A 17,850-nucleotide genomic window follows, 5' to 3' on the forward strand; every position below is an offset into this window, starting at 1 on the left:
CCAAATCGCGCCCGGGGCCTTCCCTGGCACCGCGCAGTTGTTCTGCATCCTTCGGCCGGGTTGAACCGGCGCCGCCGGAGCACAAGGAATCATGGCACCGCCCAAGGAGGAGCGGGGCCGCTGGGCTCCCCAGAGGGACCTCGATGGCCCCCGGCGTCCCAGCCGGAGCCCGTCAGCCCAGCAGCACGGCCCGGGGCTGCAGGGGGAGGCCTCGTCCGCGGTGCACAGCGTGCAGCCCACCGGGACCCGCGGGACGCGGTGCAGGGGTGACGAGGGCACGGCCAGGGGACGCCGCTGGGTGACGGGGCCCCGCCGCGCTCCTCCCCGCCCGCAGGGGGCGCTGCAGCGCCGGCGCCCCCCTCTGAGGCCCGGGCCGGCCGGCGCATGCGCAGCGCGGGGACCCTGCGGGGCCGGGGCGCACCGGGCCACGGCAGTGCCCGACCGGGCGGAGCGGAGGGCGACGGGGCGGGCAGGGCTCAACGGAGGCCGGTGCCCGGGCTGACACCGGGCTCTGCCCTACCGCCTCTTCCTGGGAGCCGAGACCCCGGGCTGGCCTGCCGCTCGGGGGGGGCCGGCGGCGGGGGCCCTCCCCGCTCCGACAGCAGCGGCGGCGCCGCCGCCCCCGGGGATCACCGCCCGCAGCGGCCGTACCGACTCCGACCCCCCCCGGGCCGGTTCCCCACCCGAGTTACCGGCAGCGGGTGGGGAGGGCTTTCCCCCCGCTGCGGCCCGGGCAGAGCTGCGGCGGGGCGGGGCGGGAGCTGCCGGTCCCGGCTCCCCCGCAGGCCCCGGTGCAGCCCCCGTGAGCGGCCACGTGGTCCCGCCCCGGCGGAACAGCCCTCCCAACCATAGAGCTTGCCGGCCGCTGCGGGCCAGAGAGGCGCGGCTGCGCATGCGCCTTAGGTGCCGGGTGCGCAGGTCCCGCCCCCCGGCCGGCGCTGTCGTATAAGAAGGGGGCGGTTGACGTCAGCGTTCTCTTCCGCCCGCTCTGCGCTCGCCAGCGAGACAGGGCTGTTGCCGCCGCCATTGCTGTAACCCCCCCGCCCCGGAGAATCCACCGCCATCCGCCACCATGGTGAGGCCCCGCGTCCTGCCGCTGCCGCGGCGGGCCGAGCGGGCACCACAGTCGCTGCGTCGGGGGGGATGGCTGCCCCGGGAGGGCCCGCGGGCCTGCGGCGGAGGCAGCGGCCTGTCGTGCCGGGCTGGGCCGCTGCTGAGGGGAGAGGGGTGGGGCTGGAAAGCCTGCCTGGGGGAGGGGACTGTCCCCGGGGAGACTCGGGGCCCTTGCCCGGCGGGTGGGGCTCGGTGGCCCTGGGGGGGGGTCTGTGTTAGCCCGCGTAGGGTCCTCCCCTCCCGGTGCTGGGGCTGCCGCGGCCGTGCCGGTGGGACCCGGTGGTGCTACGCCTGCCCCGTGGGGAGGGGGAGCGGCGGCGGTGATGATGTGGCACCGGGACGGTGTTGACGCCGAGGGACGGGGCCTTTGCGGTGGCTGGCGCCTGCCTTACGTAACGCTGCGGCCCGGGCGGGGGAGAAACCTACCGGGCTGTCACCCACCCGCCGCGGAGCAGCGACCGACCGGGGCTCCGCTTTTAGCGGGGGTTTGCCTCGAGGAGCCGTTGATGCTGCCGCAGTTTGCAGGATGCTGAGGCAGGGAGGGAGCACGCTGGGTGCTCCTGCTGCAGGCCCAGGCCCCTCTGCTTGTAACACCCGTGTCTGCAGTGCCCTTGCTGTGGGTTGTCTTGTAACGCAGGCTGCACGGGCAGAATTGATGTCGGTGTGACTATGGCAGGTATTTGTGGTGGTGGTTGGGCTTCTTAGAATTGCCAAAGCCGTTTCTATATACCTTGCGTTTTTCTCTTCCCCTCCTTTTCTCATTCTTCAAGGTGAACTTCACAGTAGACCAGATACGGGCCATCATGGACAAAAAGGCCAACATCAGAAACATGTCTGTGATTGCCCACGTTGATCACGGCAAATCAACCTTGACTGATTCTCTGGTATGCAAAGCTGGTATCATTGCCTCTGCCCGCGCGGGGGAGACCCGTTTCACCGACACAAGGAAGGATGAGCAGGAACGGTGCATCACCATCAAATCAACGTGAGTTCCCTGCCTTCAGGCACCTCAGTGCTCCTGCTGCGTGGTCTGAGCTCAGGGGGGCTTTGTGTCCTCCACTGGTTTGATTGCAAGATGAAAGAAGACGGCGTCAGGCTTTCTCTAGGCTAGTTCAGAAGCTCATCTCTTGCTCATGAGGATCGCTTAAATGGAAGAGCAAGTATTGATTGGGCTTGTGGTGAATCATAGAGCACTACCTTGGTGGCCACCGGGAAACAGATGTGCAGCCTTCCATTTTAGCCCTGGGGCTGTTGGATGTGGCTGATGTCCGCTGGATTCACGCGGATGCAGTGTGGAGACTCTTGGGAGCATCTCTGGCAGTGTACCTGGTGGTTGTGTCACCGTGGGCGGTTTGAGGACCCTGAGGGGTGTGAAAAGGGATCAGAAAGGAGGTTGGGCCTAGTAGAAGAAGCATAAATCCTTGATTGGAAGAAATGGAAGCCTCTTTGGGTACTTAAATGGCACGGAGTCAGAAGATGTTATGATTTCCGAAGAGGTTATGGTTTCAAAAAAGCGTAGGAGGGGCAGATTTTAGCCTGCACTCCTAGTTATCTCCCACACTGGCCTCCCAGGAAGATGCTTCAGGAAATCCTTAAGCTCAGGCACAGCTGTCTGTGTGGGATAAAAAGCTGTTTCTAAGCCTAGGGGAGGGGTGATGTGTAAATAATTTTCCTCTTTTTCAGAGCTATTTCCCTGTTTTACGAGCTCTCTGAAAATGATTTGGCCTTCATCAAGCAGAGCAAGGATGGTTCTGGTTTCTTGATCAACCTGATTGACTCTCCTGGGCACGTGGACTTCTCTTCAGAGGTCACTGCTGCTCTTCGTGTCACTGATGGTGCCCTGGTGGTTGTAGACTGCGTATCTGGTAAGGCTTCCTGCAGCCGTGTGCAACTGGAGTGTATGTTGGGCAAGCTTGAAGACAAGGATAACTTAATTCCCCTGTGTTTGGTAGGCGTGTGCGTACAGACAGAGACTGTGCTGCGTCAGGCCATTGCTGAGAGGATCAAGCCTGTCCTGATGATGAACAAGATGGACCGAGCGCTGTTGGAGCTGCAGCTGGAGCCAGAAGAGCTGTACCAGACCTTCCAGCGCATTGTGGAAAACGTGAACGTCATTATTTCCACGTACGGAGAAGGAGAAAGTGGCCCCATGGGAAATATCATGGTAAGTGGAAGGCTGTGTTTGAAATGAGTGAGAGGGAGCAGTTGTGGCTCTTTCCGATCTCAAATGGAGAAGTGAGAGTAGAATAACGAAGGCACCCGTACTGCCCAGGCTTGCGCTGGTTTGGAGCTCTCCTTAGCTTCCCTTCCAAATCTTCTGTTAGTTCAAGGCTTGAGCAAATAAAGACTATAAATACAAGAAAGTATTTTCTCCCTTTACAAAGGGTGCCCTTGTTTTGTAGGACACCTTCTTGCCCACATCACATCTGTGATGTCGGGTGACGTGAGATCCTAGGCTCCTACGCAAGCGCCATTCCCCCAGCTGTCTTCTGAAGTGGAAGGCCAGTAGGTGTCTGCCAGTCCCTGCGCTGCGAGCACTCCCTGATGGGTTTCTGGGTAGTGAGCAGGGCTGTCGGCTCTGACAGAAAGCTTGTGCTTTGTTCCCGTTGAGCACTCTCCTGCATGCTGCAGGTTTTTATGTATTGCTGATACTCCCTGTGAAAGATGGGAATCTTACCTGCACTCAAATCTACATCGCTGTTGAGTGTCTGAATACATAGTTGGTCGAAGTGATGAAAAACTGATCTAGTTCTGCGGTACAAAGCTAAAATAATTGGTGTGTGGCCAGGCTGTCCCCAGACCTCAGAGATGGCTGCTGTCACAGAACTGCTCGAGGGTCCCATAGTCACAGAATCGTTAAGGTTGGAGAGGACCTCTGAGATCGAGTCCAACCTGTTAACCTACCTGCCTGGTCCACCTCTAGACCATGTCCCTAAGCAAGTCCTGAAGCTCCATCTTGAAACTCTTTTCGTACTTGAGTGTTGTTTGGGACTGAGTAGGCTGACTGCTGTAACGTGCCGCGGCTGTTCCTCTGTAACCCGGCTCTCCTGTTCCCTTTCAGATTGACCCTGTGCTTGGTACTGTCGGCTTTGGTTCTGGCCTGCACGGCTGGGCTTTCACTCTGAAACAGTTTGCTGAAATGTATGTTGCAAAGTTTGCTGCCAAGGGTGATGCCCAGCTGAACCCATCTGAGCGTGCCAAGAAAGTAGAAGACATGATGAAGAAGCTGTGGGGAGACAGGTGAGGAATTGGGGCTGTTGATTTTAATTCCGGATCAGCTCTGTGTGGCTGCAGCCTGATGCTGCAGAAGATCAGTAAGGAGGGAGGATGTGGTTGTGCCTGCTTACGGCCCTGTCTCAGTGACTTAGTGCTTGTGGTAGCAAAAGAACTGTTTCCCATGAAATCTTTGCAGAATAGGAAACACACGGATAAATGGGGAGGGGACGGTGAGTTGGCAACATGGGTTAAATGCATTTTGGCCAGCTCTGAAAACCTGAGAGTGATGGGGGAAGGTATGAAGACTGTTCTTACTCGGCAGCTCTCTCCTCTGGCCTGAGCAGGCAGAGCAAGCCAGGCTTCCGTAGCTGAACTGGGCATTGATACTTGTCTGACTTGATTATTTCTCCAGATATTTTGATCCTGCTACTGGCAAGTTCAGCAAATCTGCTACCAGCCCTGATGGAAATAAACTGCCCAGGACCTTCTGCCAGCTCATCCTTGACCCCATCTTCAAGGTGAGTTCCTTGGAGTTCAGCCCTTGCTGCTGCCTTACGCTCTGGTTCAGTTACAGTGCGTGATGATGGAAAATTTCTTCACTTTGACCTGACTTGTCTGATTGAAGAAATTTAAATATCTGACACAAGCCTAGCTCGTTACTCTGTGCAGGCAGGGAAGCTGGTAGTAGATGCTGTGCAGGCAAGTATGTGTCTGAGCCTCCAGATGGATTCAGCTGGGTGATGAGCAAGAACAGAGATTCTCTTTAGAGACGTTTGTGCCGCTTCTTCAAACTGGGTCACTGGCGATGTTCATAACTGCTGCTGTCGTTCCAGGTTTTCAATGCAATCATGGCCTTCAAGAAAGAGGAGGCGGCTAAACTGATTGAGAAACTGGACATCAAGCTTGACAGTGAAGATAAGGACAAGGAGGGCAAACCCCTGCTGAAGGTGAGATTGGTCTGAATCGTCTGTGGGGAGGAGACGAGCAGTTGTGCTGTTCCAACTCTGTCAACTTACAAACCCTGCTTGGGTGGGAAGGTGCTGTGGGCAGCTTGGAGGTTGGGGAAGCGAGGGCAGGTTAACTGCCAGGTTGTGAATGATCTGACGGGGTCTTGCTCCTCTGATCTCTGCTCAGGCTGTGATGAGGCGGTGGCTGCCTGCCGGAGATGCCCTGCTGCAGATGATCACCATTCACCTGCCTTCTCCTGTCACAGCCCAGAAGTATCGCTGTGAGCTGCTCTACGAGGGACCCCCTGATGATGAGGCTGCCATAGGTATGGTGAGCCGCTGCTTTGCTGCCAGCCGTCTCCTCACTTAAGTGCTCAGTGCTCCAACACGCCCGCAGCCATCTTGTTCTCCAAGTACACAGCTCAGTAGCTACTGTAATTCTTGAGTCTGTAGCTTTTCTAGTATGGATCAAACAAGCTTATGAGCTTTACTCCGGAGGACTGAGCTAGCTGAGTAACTGGAGAGTAGCCAGGGTGTGTGCCGAAGGCTCAGGCTGAGCCTGTGTTCATTTAAAACATCCCTTGGCAATGTGATCTGTCTGGTTGGGCTGTCCAGCTGTCTGGACAGAAGCAAATGGGCTGGGACAATGGTGGGCACAGGTCTCGTGTTGGGATTTGGGGTGAGTGGGGGACAGGGCACATATACCAAATGCGAGAAATGGTACTGAACTAAGTTGCTCTCTCTCCCTCCTCCCAGGTATTAAGAACTGTGACCCCAAAGGCCCCCTGATGATGTACATCTCTAAAATGGTGCCAACCTCTGACAAGGGACGTTTCTACGCTTTTGGACGTGTCTTCTCTGGTCTCGTCTCAACTGGCTTGAAAGTCAGAATCATGGGACCAAACTACACACCTGGCAAGAAGGAGGATCTGTACCTGAAGCCAATTCAAAGGTCAGTCCTGGCTGGGTGGAGTGTGCTCGGAGCCATGGTTCAGATTTGTGGTTCTGGAACTGTCTTAGGTCTCTTCTCATCTCTGAGGCCAGGCGAGACACTTCGCCGTGGACTTCAAGTCTGCTGCCACAACTCCAGGATACCGCCTGGTGGAACCGCCTCTTTCAAACGTCATTAAAGCAACTTTCTCTTTCACCAGGACCATTCTCATGATGGGCCGCTACGTTGAACCCATCGAGGACGTGCCTTGTGGAAACATTGTTGGTCTGGTTGGTGTCGACCAGTTCCTTGTGAAGACTGGAACCATCACCACCTTCGAGCACGCTCACAACATGAGAGTCATGAAGTTCAGCGTCAGCCCTGTTGTGCGCGTGGCTGTGGAAGCCAAGAACCCAGCTGACCTGCCCAAGCTGGTGGAGGGACTGAAGCGTCTTGCCAAGTCTGACCCTATGGTGCAGGTGAATGTCCAAAATGGTTTTGGGGACAGGAGAAATCCCGGTTCTGCTGGCACAGGAGGCTTCTGCCTTTAACTGTGGTTGTACTGGGGAAGCTGGCAGGTAAGTCTTGAGTTGAGTATTGGTCCCAGTCCTGGCAGAGCGGGAAGGAATACTGCGTTTCACCTTGGGGTTGGTGCTGAGTCATCCCCAGATCAGTGGAAAGAGCATCTAAAAGTAGCTCTGTGAGTCAAAGACTCATCGGAGACAGTCACTAGTATTTTCTGTGCGAGAGCTTTTGTTGCATTGCAGTCAAAAACCTCACCGCTTGTGTAAATGTGGTTTGTTTTTTTTTTTTTCTTTAGTGCATCATTGAGGAGTCTGGGGAGCACATCATCGCTGGCGCGGGGGAGCTGCACTTGGAGATCTGCCTGAAGGATCTGGAAGAGGACCACGCGTGCATTCCTATTAAGGTAGAGGGGCTGCAGTGGCAGAGCTGTTGGTGAGCTCTGAGCAGGTATCTGGTGAGCTGCCGTTTGGTTGGTGGCTCACTGCTCTTCTCTGCTCTTTGTCACCACAGAAATCGGATCCTGTTGTGTCCTACCGTGAGACGGTCAGTGAGGAATCCAACGTGATGTGCCTTTCCAAGTCCCCCAACAAACACAACAGGCTGTACATGAAGGCCCGGCCCTTCCCAGATGGCTTGGCTGAAGACATCGACAAGGGCGAGGTCTCTGCTCGTCAGGAGCTGAAGCAGCGCGCTCGTTACCTGGCTGAGAAGTACGAGTGGGACGTCACTGAAGCCAGGAAAATCTGGTGCTTTGGTCCCGATGGCACTGGCCCCAACATCCTGACCGACATCACCAAGGGAGTGCAGTACCTGAACGAGATCAAGGACAGCGTGGTGGCCGGCTTCCAGTGGGCGACGAAGGAGGTAAGGGACAGTGCCTGGCTCTGGTCGCGGCAGGGCTGGGATCGCTCCGGGGCAGGTGGTGTGCGGCGTTACAAATGGCTACCGTACATCTTCTCAAAGAAGTTTTGGAAAAACTGTCACATACAGTGCAATGTATTTATAATTCAGAAGTATCTTTTAGGGTAAGTGAAACTTGCTGACAGCTGGAATGGAGGTGTCATACCAGTTCAGCCACACACACAAACCTCAAGACAAAAAGCTTTCTCCCAGCACTGCAGAAAAATTCATCGTGGCAGCATGTACTTAAAATTTTAAAAAGCTTTTCAGAGGGCAAAATGTAACAACAGGGACGGAAATTACTGAGATGAATAACACAACTGGCGTCAAAAGAAAATGAAAGGAACTCAGCAAAGATCTGGCCTTGTTTACCAATTATTTTTTTCAGGACTAGACAGGAGATGACTCGAGAATAACGAGTTGACAGGTAGACGGGGAACAGCAACAGGAGAGGTTTTTTTCGTGTTGACTTTTTTTTTAGTTAGTCTCGGTCTGAAGAAGATGGTACCATGCCAACAGCTTTTTTTTGTCCTAGTAGTGTGAAAAACTACTCCTGGCCAAACGCTTGAGTTGCAGCATCATAAATGTGTGTCAGCACTTCTGCTGCGGATGCGAACCTCAGAGGTGTTGTGTGAAGACATTGGTAAATGGTTTTGGTGCCTGAAGCCACCTCTGAAGAGCTGTGGTGGTGGAGGCAGGAGTCGCTGCTCCTTTGGTCCTAGGCAAGGAAGATGACTTGCCAAATGGCTCCTTGCTGTGCCAAGCGGGCTCTTGTGCTTCCTGCTCTAGGACCCACTTCCAGGGAATGCCCGTAAGCCGGGGGACCGGAGCCTTCTGGCAGGGAGCGCCGGCTGTCCCCCGACACGGCGTTGCTTGACCTCCTGCTCTGCTTTTCCAGGGGGTCCTGTGCGAGGAGAACATGCGTGGCGTGCGTTTTGATGTGCACGATGTCACCCTGCACGCCGATGCCATCCACCGCGGAGGCGGGCAGATCATTCCCACTGCCAGGAGATGCCTGTACGCCTGCGTGCTCACCGCTCAGCCCAGGCTCATGGAGCCCATCTACCTTGTGGAAATCCAGGTGAGGAACCTCTGCTCAGCCCAGAAGGTGCTGTGTGAAGAGAACGTGAGCAGGCGGTTTGTGGTCCTGATGCCTCTCTCTCTTGCAGTGCCCGGAGCAGGTGGTCGGTGGCATCTACGGGGTGCTGAACAGGAAGCGTGGCCACGTGTTTGAGGAGACCCAAGTGGCCGGCACCCCCATGTTCGTGGTGAAGGCCTACCTGCCTGTCAACGAGTCCTTTGGTGAGTGTCCTGGTCCTGGGCATGTGGCAGCTCCCAGGAGCTTGATACCAGCCCTGGGAAGGACGGAGATCCTTTGTGGCCGGCTGTCTGATGGCAACGGTTGTAGAATCATTTAGGTTGGAAAAGACCCTTAAGATCATGGAGTCCAACTGCTGACCCAGCACTGCCAAGGCCACCACCAAACCATGTCCCCAAGCACCACATCTCCCCGGCTTTTAAATCCCCCCAGGGGTGGGGACTCAGCCCCTGCCCTGGGCAGCCTGGGCCAGGGCCTGACAGCCCTTTGGGGAAGAAGCTTTTCCCAATACCCAACCCAAACCTGCCCTGGCGCAGCTTGATAGGACCTCTCGTCCCATCGCTTGTTACTTGGGAGAAGAGACCAACATCACAGAATGGTTTGGGCTGGAAGGGACCTTTCAAGGCCATCCAGTCCATACCCCCCGCCATGAGCAGGGACATCTTCAACCAGATCAGGTTGCTCAGAGTCCCATCCAACCTGGCCTTGAATGTTTCCAGGGATGGGGCATCCACCACCTCTCTGGGCAACCTGGGCCAGTGCTTCACCACCCTTGTTGTAAAGAGTTTCTTCCTTATATCCAGTCTGAATCTCCCCTCTTTTAATTTAAAACCATTCCCCCTTGTCCTGTCACTGCAAGCTCTACTAAAAAGTCTGTTCCCGTCTGTCTTGGAAGTCCCCTTGAAGTACTGAGAGGCCACAGCGAGGTATTCTAGAGCCTCCCAGCCCTTCCGAGGGGCGCGGTGGTCGCCATCTCTGGAGGCTTTTGGGTTCCTTGGCTGTAGCCACACCGGTGGTGACCCGGAGTGCGGGTTCTGACACCAAACTACGCCCGTTCTTCCACCTCACCCCCTCTCTTCTTCCTCACAGGTTTTACGGCGGATTTGCGGTCCAACACGGGGGGCCAGGCTTTCCCCCAGTGCGTCTTTGACCACTGGCAGATCCTGCCCGGGGATCCCTTCGACAGCGCCAGCCGGCCCTGCCAGGTGGTGGCCGAGACCCGCAAACGCAAAGGGCTGAAGGAAGGCATCCCCGCCCTCGACAACTTCCTCGACAAACTCTAATTAAACTCGTTGGACTCTTGGGAAAGGGGGGGGAATTAATTAATTAGCGTTAACGCCCGTGCGAAGGGGTAGATGCCCGTGACCACCATCTCTTTGCATTGTTAATTAATCGGTTTCATAGCGATTTGAGACTTTGAATGAGGAGAGAAAAAAAAAAAAGCCTTATAGGTTTCTGTGTTGCACATGCCTCATCTTTGCCATTGTAACTAAAACATTTCCACTAGATTTGCCCAATTCTGTATTTATTTGACTCAAAAGCGTTTCTGCGGAAGGTGAGAAGGAGGAAAGGCCCTCCTTCATTTCTCCCAAAATAAAACCGGGGTAAAAAAATCGATGCAAAACGAGGAAAGGGTGTGACTGTCCGTCGTGACCATCGCCGCCTGTGTTAGTGCCACTGGAATTAATAAAATTGGATAATGGTGAACGATGGTGCTTTGGGTGCTTTTCCCAGGCGGGAGTGGGGCGCCCCCTTGCGGGCGGGAGGACCTGGTGGCGGGGCGGGGGCGACACCAGCGCGCCCAGCCTTGGCTCCGCCCATCCGCTCCCCCGCCGCGGCGGGGCGTCGCGCCGAGGGTGGGCGGGGCCTAAGGTGGGCGGGGCCGGCAGCAGTGGTGGAATGCGGCGGCGGCGACGCGGGCGGCGGCGGCCCAGGTGGGGCCGGGGGGGCCCTGTGGGGCAGGGAAGGGGCTGTGAGGTGGGGTTATGGGACGAGGAGGGGGTTTGGGGGCCTGCGGGAGCGGGAGAGGGGCGACGGGTTGAATTTGGGGCGGGAGGGAGAGGTGGGGGGGGCGCTGTGAGGCAGGGAGGGGCTGTGGGGCCTGTGAGGCGGGAAGGGGCCGTGGGGGCTGTGAGGTGGGAAGGGGCTAGGAGGGATCGGGGCGGGGGGGGAGCTGGGGCGGTGCTGGGTGTGGGTAGGGTTTGGGGGTCCCTTCACCACAGCTGGGTGTCGCTGGCTGCGGTGACAAGGGGTTTGGGGCCCACGCAGCCATGGCCCCTATTCCCTCATCTCTCCCTCCAGGGCATCCCCGCCGCGGGCAGGGGGTTCCCGCAGGCCTTGGGGTGTGATGAGACATGGGGGGGGGCAGGACTAATCTGCGGCTTGGCCCCAGCCACCCCATGACATTCAGGGGCTCCCTGCCCTCTGTCCCCCCAGGGGGATGGGGTCCCTGCGCTGGGTCCTGGCCCCAAGCTGCCACAGTGGGTCCATTGCTGCTGTCGATGTGCGGCTCCCGGAGCATAAACCCCCTTTTCTGGTGCTGCAGGTGCTGATCCCCGGCTGCTCCCCCACGTCCTCCTCCACTGGCAGAGTCACGGTGGCTTCAGCTCTGCCAGGGCCCTGCAGCCATGTCCACCTTCCGGCAGGAGAATGTGGAGGACTTCTATGAGATGGGGGAAGAGCTGGGCAGGTGAGTGACACCCCGTATGCTTGGGAGGGCTTCCATGGCTGCACCCCCTGCCTGAGCACCAGGCCGAGAGCTTCACCCAGCTGCTGCAGCCCTTGTGGTGTCAACGTGCTGGTGGCATCCCCTGTGCCACCTCTGTGCTACCTGCAGGCGGTGGGTCTGGGGACAGGGGGCTGTGCTGAGAGCCAGGCACCTCTAGCAGCTATATGTTTAAAAAAAAAAGGTGTTAATTAACGTTAAACTCACTCCTATATCTGGGCAGGCCTAGCAGCTCCCTGCAGAGCTCCCATCCTGTCCGGGTTTGGCCAGGGCTGCCGGGACGGTGCTGGCAGCTTCCGGCCCTTCTCTGCCCTGCTCTGCGCCTGCGGGACACAATCTGGGGGTGAATCACTGCATGCAAATGGGATTTAATCATCCGGGATGCAAAGGCGGTGGCGGTGGGGGGGTGTGTGGGCTGGGTTTGGATCCTCCAGCGCTGCCTCGGCCGTGCCAGCCCCGTGACGCACTGCCGGGACTTGGGGTCTGCCGCAGCCATGGCTGCCTGGGCACAGGGCTTCTCGGGCACTGGGAAATAATTGTGCAGTGGAAACATTTTGGGTGGCTTCAGCATTATTTTTAAAAGGGGGGGAGCTTCCAGGGGCTTGCTCCGGGTCCTTTCGGGGCTGTACTGTAGCTGTGGTCTGGTGTGAGCCGTGGGGACTGAGGTGGTGCCTGGGGGCCAGATGCCACCTGGGCAAGGCTGGTCCCTGCCCCGGGCGGGGCTGTGGGTTGCCCCGGCCATGATCCGGGGACGTATAAAAGAACGTTGGGTCCGGGCACGCGCGGAGGCCAGTGACGGGGACCGCACGTCACCGGGAGGGAGCAGCCTGGGGCTGCAGGCTGGATCTCGTCCTCAGGGGAAAGCGTTGAGGGGCCCTTGTGCATCCTGGCAGAGGGGCTGTGGGGGGCTCGGCTGGGGCGGGGAGGGACAAGGGTCAGGGTCCTGCCGTAGCAGTGATGCTGGTGTTGGCAGGACCCAGCTCCTTGAAGTGCCTGTCGATGCCCAGAGCCCTGCCTCTCCCCAGCCCCTGACCACAGCGCGCTTTGAACTAAGCTGTCGACTGCGGTTACTCTTATTTCAGGCATTTCCCTGCCCTGCCCACCTTCCCCATCAGAGCTTTATGGTCGCCCGGGGCCGCCGGGCTTTGGGGTTCGCTCCCGGGAGCAGCCCAGGGGCTCCTGGCTGGAAACGGGGGCTGATGGACATCTCCCACCCTGGGCAATCACTGCAGCACCCGAACAGCCCGGGGAGGGTCAGCAGCTGCTGCATCCCTGGGAGGTATTCCCTTCCTCCGTCTTGGGCAGCACTGGGCTTTCCATGCTTGCTCTGGTGGTGCCAGGGTGTGTAAACCCCAGGAGCAGGAAGGCATCATTGGCTGCGTGCCAGGAAGACCCCAATTCCCGACAGACCCTGGCGAAACCGTGTGTCCTGTGTGGCACGACATCCCTGCCCACAGCGTCCCCCATCCTCCTGCCCGTGCTGACCCCACTGCCAAGCACACGCTGGTACGTGCGATGCAGGAGATCCTCTCCTCACCTCCTCCCCACATCCCGCAGTGGTCAGTTTGCCATTGTACGAAAATGCCGGGAGAGGAAAACGGGTCTGGAATATGCTGCCAAATTCATCAAGAAGCGTCGGCTGTCGTCCAGCCGTCGGGGCGTGAGCCGGGAGGAGATCGAGAGGGAGGTGGACATCCTGCGGGAGATCCAGCACCCCAACATCATCACGCTGCACGACATCTTCGAGAACAAGACGGATGTGGTGCTGATCCTGGAGTTGGTCTCGGGTGGTGAGCTCTTTGATTTCCTGGCTGAGAAGGAGTCCCTGACGGAGGAGGAGGCCACCCAGTTCCTCAAGCAGATCCTGGACGGGGTGCACTACCTGCACTCCAAGCACATCGCCCACTTCGACTTGAAGGTGAGGTCTGGGAGGTTCAAACACCCCGTGCTTGGCAGCTGGGGAGCGGGGACAAGCATCCCGGCTCCTGCGGAGCAGTGGGGCTGGCTCTGGGATCTCTCCCTACTTGAGGGACGTGTCCTCTCCTCCGGGGAGAGGAGCCCAGGGCAGCACAAGGCTCCCACGGTCGAGTGTGTGGGGGTAAACGCCGGCTCCTCTCCCCCCGCAGCCAGAGAACATCATGCTGCTGGACAAGAACGTGCCAAACCCTCGCATTAAACTCATCGACTTTGGGATCGCCCACAAGATTGAAGCTGGGAATGAATTCAAGAATATATTTGGGACCCCGGAGTTTGTAGGTGAGAGCCGGCTGGCGGTGTTCCTGTGGGGCTGCTCTGGGCTCTGAAAGCTTTGGCTTAATCCCGGAGAGATGCCCGAAGCCCTGGTGCGGCAGGCTGGGCAGCTGCTGGGATGTGTCCATGGGGACAGGCTTCTTTCCCCCAGAATAAGCCTGTTTTCTCCCCTCTTTCCTTCTAAAGCCCCAGAAATCGTGAACTACGAACCCCTGGGGCTGGAGGCCGACATGTGGTGAGTGAGTCCCCTCCCAAGCACCTTCCAGTGGCACCAGTGGCTGGCCCCCGGCACTGGTGTCGTGCCGGTGTATGTCCCCTCTTGCTGAAAGCGCAGGGAGAGGGGATCGACAGCACTCTGTGGGGCTTCAGCCTCGTCTTCCTCTCTCTTCCAGGAGCATCGGGGTCATCACTTACATCCTGTGAGTATAAGGGGAGTCTGGGGGAGAGGGGCTCTGCAGGACGAGTCCCCCGCCTCGGGCTGTCACCTTTTTGGGGTGTCACAGCCCGCTCTTGCTGCAGGCTGAGCGGAGCCTCCCCATTCCTGGGGGAAACGAAGCAAGAGACCCTGACCAACATATCCGCCGTCAACTATGACTTCGACGAGGAGTATTTCAGCAACACCAGTGAGCTGGCCAAGGACTTCATCCGCCGCCTGCTCGTCAAGGACCCCAAGTGAGAGACAGGGAGCAGAGCTGGGGATTACCCTGGGAGAGGGGACGGTCCCTCCTGCCCCGACCCCCTGCGTACAGGCAGCTCCCACGTCTCCTGCCCACACTAGGGTTTAGCTCTGAGCCTGCCTGCTGCCAGCCCATCCTTTGTCTGTCCCTGTTGTGCTGGTTGTTTATCAATCCCATTTATTCCCCCATGCCCCTCGTGCTGTTTGTAGGATTTGGTGTTGCAAAACATCTTGAAATCAAAGTCTCTCCCTCACGTCAGGCATGGGGTGAATTCTGGGACCACCCTGAGGGTGCAGCAGCTCAGCTGAAAAGGAGGGAACGGGGTTTGGAAGGGATCAAGGGCTGACTGGAGCACCCAGGACCCTGGGCTGGGGCGGGAGCAGTGGTGCTGTGCCTCGGTTGGGAGGTTTGTGCAGGCTCTTCTGCACGTATTTGCTCTTGGGAGGCTGGCTGAGGGTGTGGGAGCTGGGCGCGGGCCCTGTCTGGGGTGGCCCCTGAGTGCAGCGAGTTTGTCTGGGCTCATCCATGCCCCAAAGGTGGTAGGATCCGAGCTGCTCTTCCAGGAGTTTAACTGGGACAGAGGCAGCAAAGCCTCTGCCCCTCGGTCGCAGCCTAGCTGTCATTGCAGGAAGCGGATGACCATCGCTCAGAGCCTGGAACACCCTTGGATTAAGGTAAGAAGTTAAAGAATTGGCACCTTTTGGGTGTCAGGCATCCAAGAGGTTGAGGGTGGGTGCTCATGCACGGCAGCTCTCCACTGCTCTTCCAGCCCCCAGCTGGGGCTGGCTTGGTGCTGCTGGTGGCCGCACTGCTGGGAGACCGTGGGTGGGTGCCGAAGCTGTCTGGCTCCCGCTGTCCCAGCTGCGCCCCACGCCTGCGGCTGTCCCTCTCCACAGGTGATCAAGAGGAGGAATGTCCGCAATGAAGACAACTGCAAGAAGCCCGAGCGTCGCCGGCTAAAGACCACGCGCCTGAAGGAGTACACCATCAAGTCCCACTCCAGCATGCCGCCAAACAATACGTACATCAACTTTGAGCGCTTCTCCAAGGTCATGGAGGAGGTGGCTGCAGCCGAGGAGAGCCTCCGAGAGCTGGAGAGGAACAAGAAGTCCTTCCAGGAGGACATTGAGGCCCTGCTGTCCATCTATGAAGAGAAGGAGTCATGGTACAAGGAGGAGAACGAGAGCATCAGCCAGGACCTCCGCCAGATCCGGCAGGAGCTGCAGAAGACGGAGGCCCTGAAGAAGCAGGCGCAGGAGGAGACCAAGAGCGTGGTGCAGGTGGCCAACGGCCTCAAGAGGCGTTACCGAAAGCTGGAGAACCACTACGAGGCGTTGGCCAAGCAGGTGGCTTCGGAGATGAAGTTTGTCCAGGAGCTGGTGTGGTCCATTGAGCGGGAGAAGCTGCAGAGCGGCGAGGGAGACGGCAGCATCCGCTAGCTCAGCCGGTGCCAGCGTCGGCTTCCCTCAGGCTGAGGTTGGGTTGTCCTTCCCGATCCCCCCCGCTGAGCCACAGTGGCCGGCAGCGCCGAAGGGACCTTGGTGGCTCTGCCCCTTGCTCGCCTGAGGAGCTGCTCCACCGACAGCCTTCGGTAAATGTCCCCAGGCTCTGCTGGGCTCGCGGTGGCGTGCCGGGGGCTTGCGCCTTCCTGGAGACCCCCGCCTCAGGGGGCTCGAGTTGTGCTCCCCTGGGTTTTGGCTTCCTGCGTGCGGCTCTTGCTTGGCTTGCTGTCCGCGTGCTCCCGGCTGCTCCTCCCCTCGCTGCCGCAGGGCTCAGGGACCAGTCCCCCCCTCCCCGTCTCACCCCTGGGTCTCAGAGCTGCCGCAGCGCCCTGCCTGGCGGGGTCTTGGTGGGAAGACCCCTCCTCTAAACCCTGGCGGCAGCTCAGCGTCTGCCACGCGTGAGCCGTGACCGAGGACCAATTCCTGCGTGGCCCAAGGTGCCGCAGCCCCATGGGTGACCCCAGCTGTCCCCTGCTCCCCCCGGGGCATTGCACCCCCGCTGCACCCACCCCAGCGCTCGGTCCCACCGGGCGCTCCCCCTTTTAACAAAATAAAGGTTTCCGTGCACCGGGGCGGCTGCCTGGGCTCCTGCCATGGGAGGGTGGGTGATGGGAAGGGGGCAAGGATGCGCCGTGGGGTGACAGCTCCTCTGCTGTGCCCCCAGATGCTGTTCGTGCTCCCGTCCCAGAGGGATTTCCTTAATTTGGGAGGGGAAAGGGGTTTTTTTGCCTTATCAGCCCCAGTGCTGGTGGACGAGCTCCCAGTGGGCTCGGAAGGGGCGCTGGGGCTGGGTTGCAGGATGCTCCCAGGCTGGGGGAGCCCCCAGCCCCTCTTGCCTCGGACCCTGGGGGAGGTCTGGGGGGCTCAGGGAAGGCTGGGGGCTGGTCGTGGGAATTGAAGATGGTCTGTGGGGTTTGGGGAGGTCCCTGGGGCTCGGGAAAGGCCCTTGGGTGTGGGGAGGGTCCCAGGGCTTCTGTGGGGTCCCTACCCTTTTCCCTAGGGATCTCCCTTTTGCAGGGAACCAGCCAGATCCCGTTTTGCATGGGAACAGAGTGGACAAGGAATTAGCCCCAATATTTTTGGGGCCGGGAAGGGCTGCTGGGCTTTGGCATCACCAGGAGATGCGCCGGTGAGGGCAGGAGAGCAGCTGGTGGCTGGGGCCAGGGGGCCACCATGGGCTGGACCCTGTCCCCTAGCCTCCTGGGGATGGGGGGCATGAGGTCCCGAATCGCAGCTCTCCGCAGAGCGTGTGTGAGAGCCCAGGGCCGGGTTTCCGCCGGGAGCACCGAGGGGTTTCCGGCTGCCTATGGCCCCATGGCGATGGAGCCAAGATCCAGCAGAATTTGACCTGGGGGAATCACCAGCCAAATCCCAGTGGATGGCAGGCATCCCTCTGGCTCACCAGCACCCATGGTGGGGGGGCAGTGGCGGGTTTTCCTCCGGCTGAGCTCTGGGACGAGGGGATTTGCTCTGTTCAGGCTTTATTGTGTGCCCCCTGCCAGCTCCCCGGGGGTCTGGGGTGGCGGTGAGATGGGCACAGCCCAGGCAGAGGGGACGTGCCCCGTGCCCCCGTCTGTGCCAGCCATCGGGCAGCCCCGCGTGCCGCCCGCTGACGTCCTGCGGGGTGTAGGTTTCATCCCAACCCGCGGGGCATGCAGGCCCAGGGTTAATTTTAGTCTGTCCCATTTTTCCAGGCCAAGGCACTTGGCATCCAGGGGTGACGGTGTGACGGCCCGACTGGCAGCAGCATCCCAGGGCAGAGCAGGATCCGTGCCGCGGCCCCAGCATGCTGGAGGTGGGCTCTGGCCATGGTGGGGGACCCTGGAGCCTGGCTAGGGGGGCTTGGGACCGTTGTCCTCCCTCTGGCCGCTGCGTCCTGGGGGCTGGGGTTCGGGGAGAGGCTTTGGGGTTCGGATTCAGCTGGAGTCCCGGGCATTTGATCCGTTCTCGCGGAGTTGATTCGTC

The 17,850-nt window shown here is 59.2% G+C and overlaps 2 protein-coding genes and 1 non-coding gene across 4 annotated transcripts; all 3 read left to right on the forward strand.

The window, feature by feature from the left end:
- The first annotated feature begins 920 nt into the window (after positions 1-920).
- EEF2 (eukaryotic translation elongation factor 2) lies at positions 921-10,438 on the forward strand. The gene is made up of 15 exons (XM_087769141.1): positions 921-1,075; positions 1,884-2,098; positions 2,797-2,978; positions 3,066-3,277; positions 4,175-4,353; positions 4,742-4,847; positions 5,163-5,276; positions 5,464-5,602; positions 6,033-6,228; positions 6,428-6,686; positions 7,028-7,135; positions 7,243-7,596; positions 8,531-8,713; positions 8,802-8,934; positions 9,821-10,438. The coding sequence occupies exons 1-15, from the start codon at positions 1,073-1,075 to the stop codon at positions 10,012-10,014; spliced, it is 2,577 nt and encodes an 858-aa protein (XP_087625267.1). The 5' UTR covers positions 921-1,072; the 3' UTR covers positions 10,015-10,438.
- Positions 4,904-4,972, forward strand: LOC148054347 (small nucleolar RNA SNORD37). The gene has a single exon (XR_015707403.1). It is a non-coding gene; the product is annotated as a small nucleolar RNA SNORD37 (small nucleolar RNA).
- A 105-nt stretch (positions 10,439-10,543) lies between the features above and the next one.
- On the forward strand, positions 10,544-17,717 carry DAPK3 (death associated protein kinase 3). Of its 2 annotated transcripts, XR_015707294.1 has the most exons (10): positions 10,544-10,665; positions 11,277-11,420; positions 13,014-13,374; positions 13,583-13,712; positions 13,893-13,941; positions 14,099-14,125; positions 14,226-14,378; positions 15,012-15,057; positions 15,280-15,974; positions 17,580-17,717. XR_015707294.1 is itself a non-coding variant. In XM_087769143.1 (9 exons), the coding sequence occupies exons 2-9, from the start codon at positions 11,359-11,361 to the stop codon at positions 15,820-15,822; spliced, it is 1,371 nt and encodes a 456-aa protein (XP_087625269.1). In that variant the 5' UTR covers positions 10,544-10,665; positions 11,277-11,358; the 3' UTR covers positions 15,823-16,457. The 2 variants fall into 2 exon arrangements, 1 of the variants encoding a protein (XP_087625269.1); XM_087769143.1 differs by lacking the exon at positions 17,580-17,717 and having other exon boundaries at positions 15,280-16,457.
- Positions 17,718-17,850: the final 133 nt, after the last annotated feature.

The sequence above is a fragment of the Nipponia nippon genome, unplaced genomic scaffold, assembly GCF_047370975.1.
Source record: "Nipponia nippon isolate SJK-2023a ecotype South Korea unplaced genomic scaffold, ASM4737097v1 scaffold_31, whole genome shotgun sequence".
NCBI lineage: Eukaryota > Metazoa > Chordata > Aves > Pelecaniformes > Threskiornithidae > Nipponia > Nipponia nippon.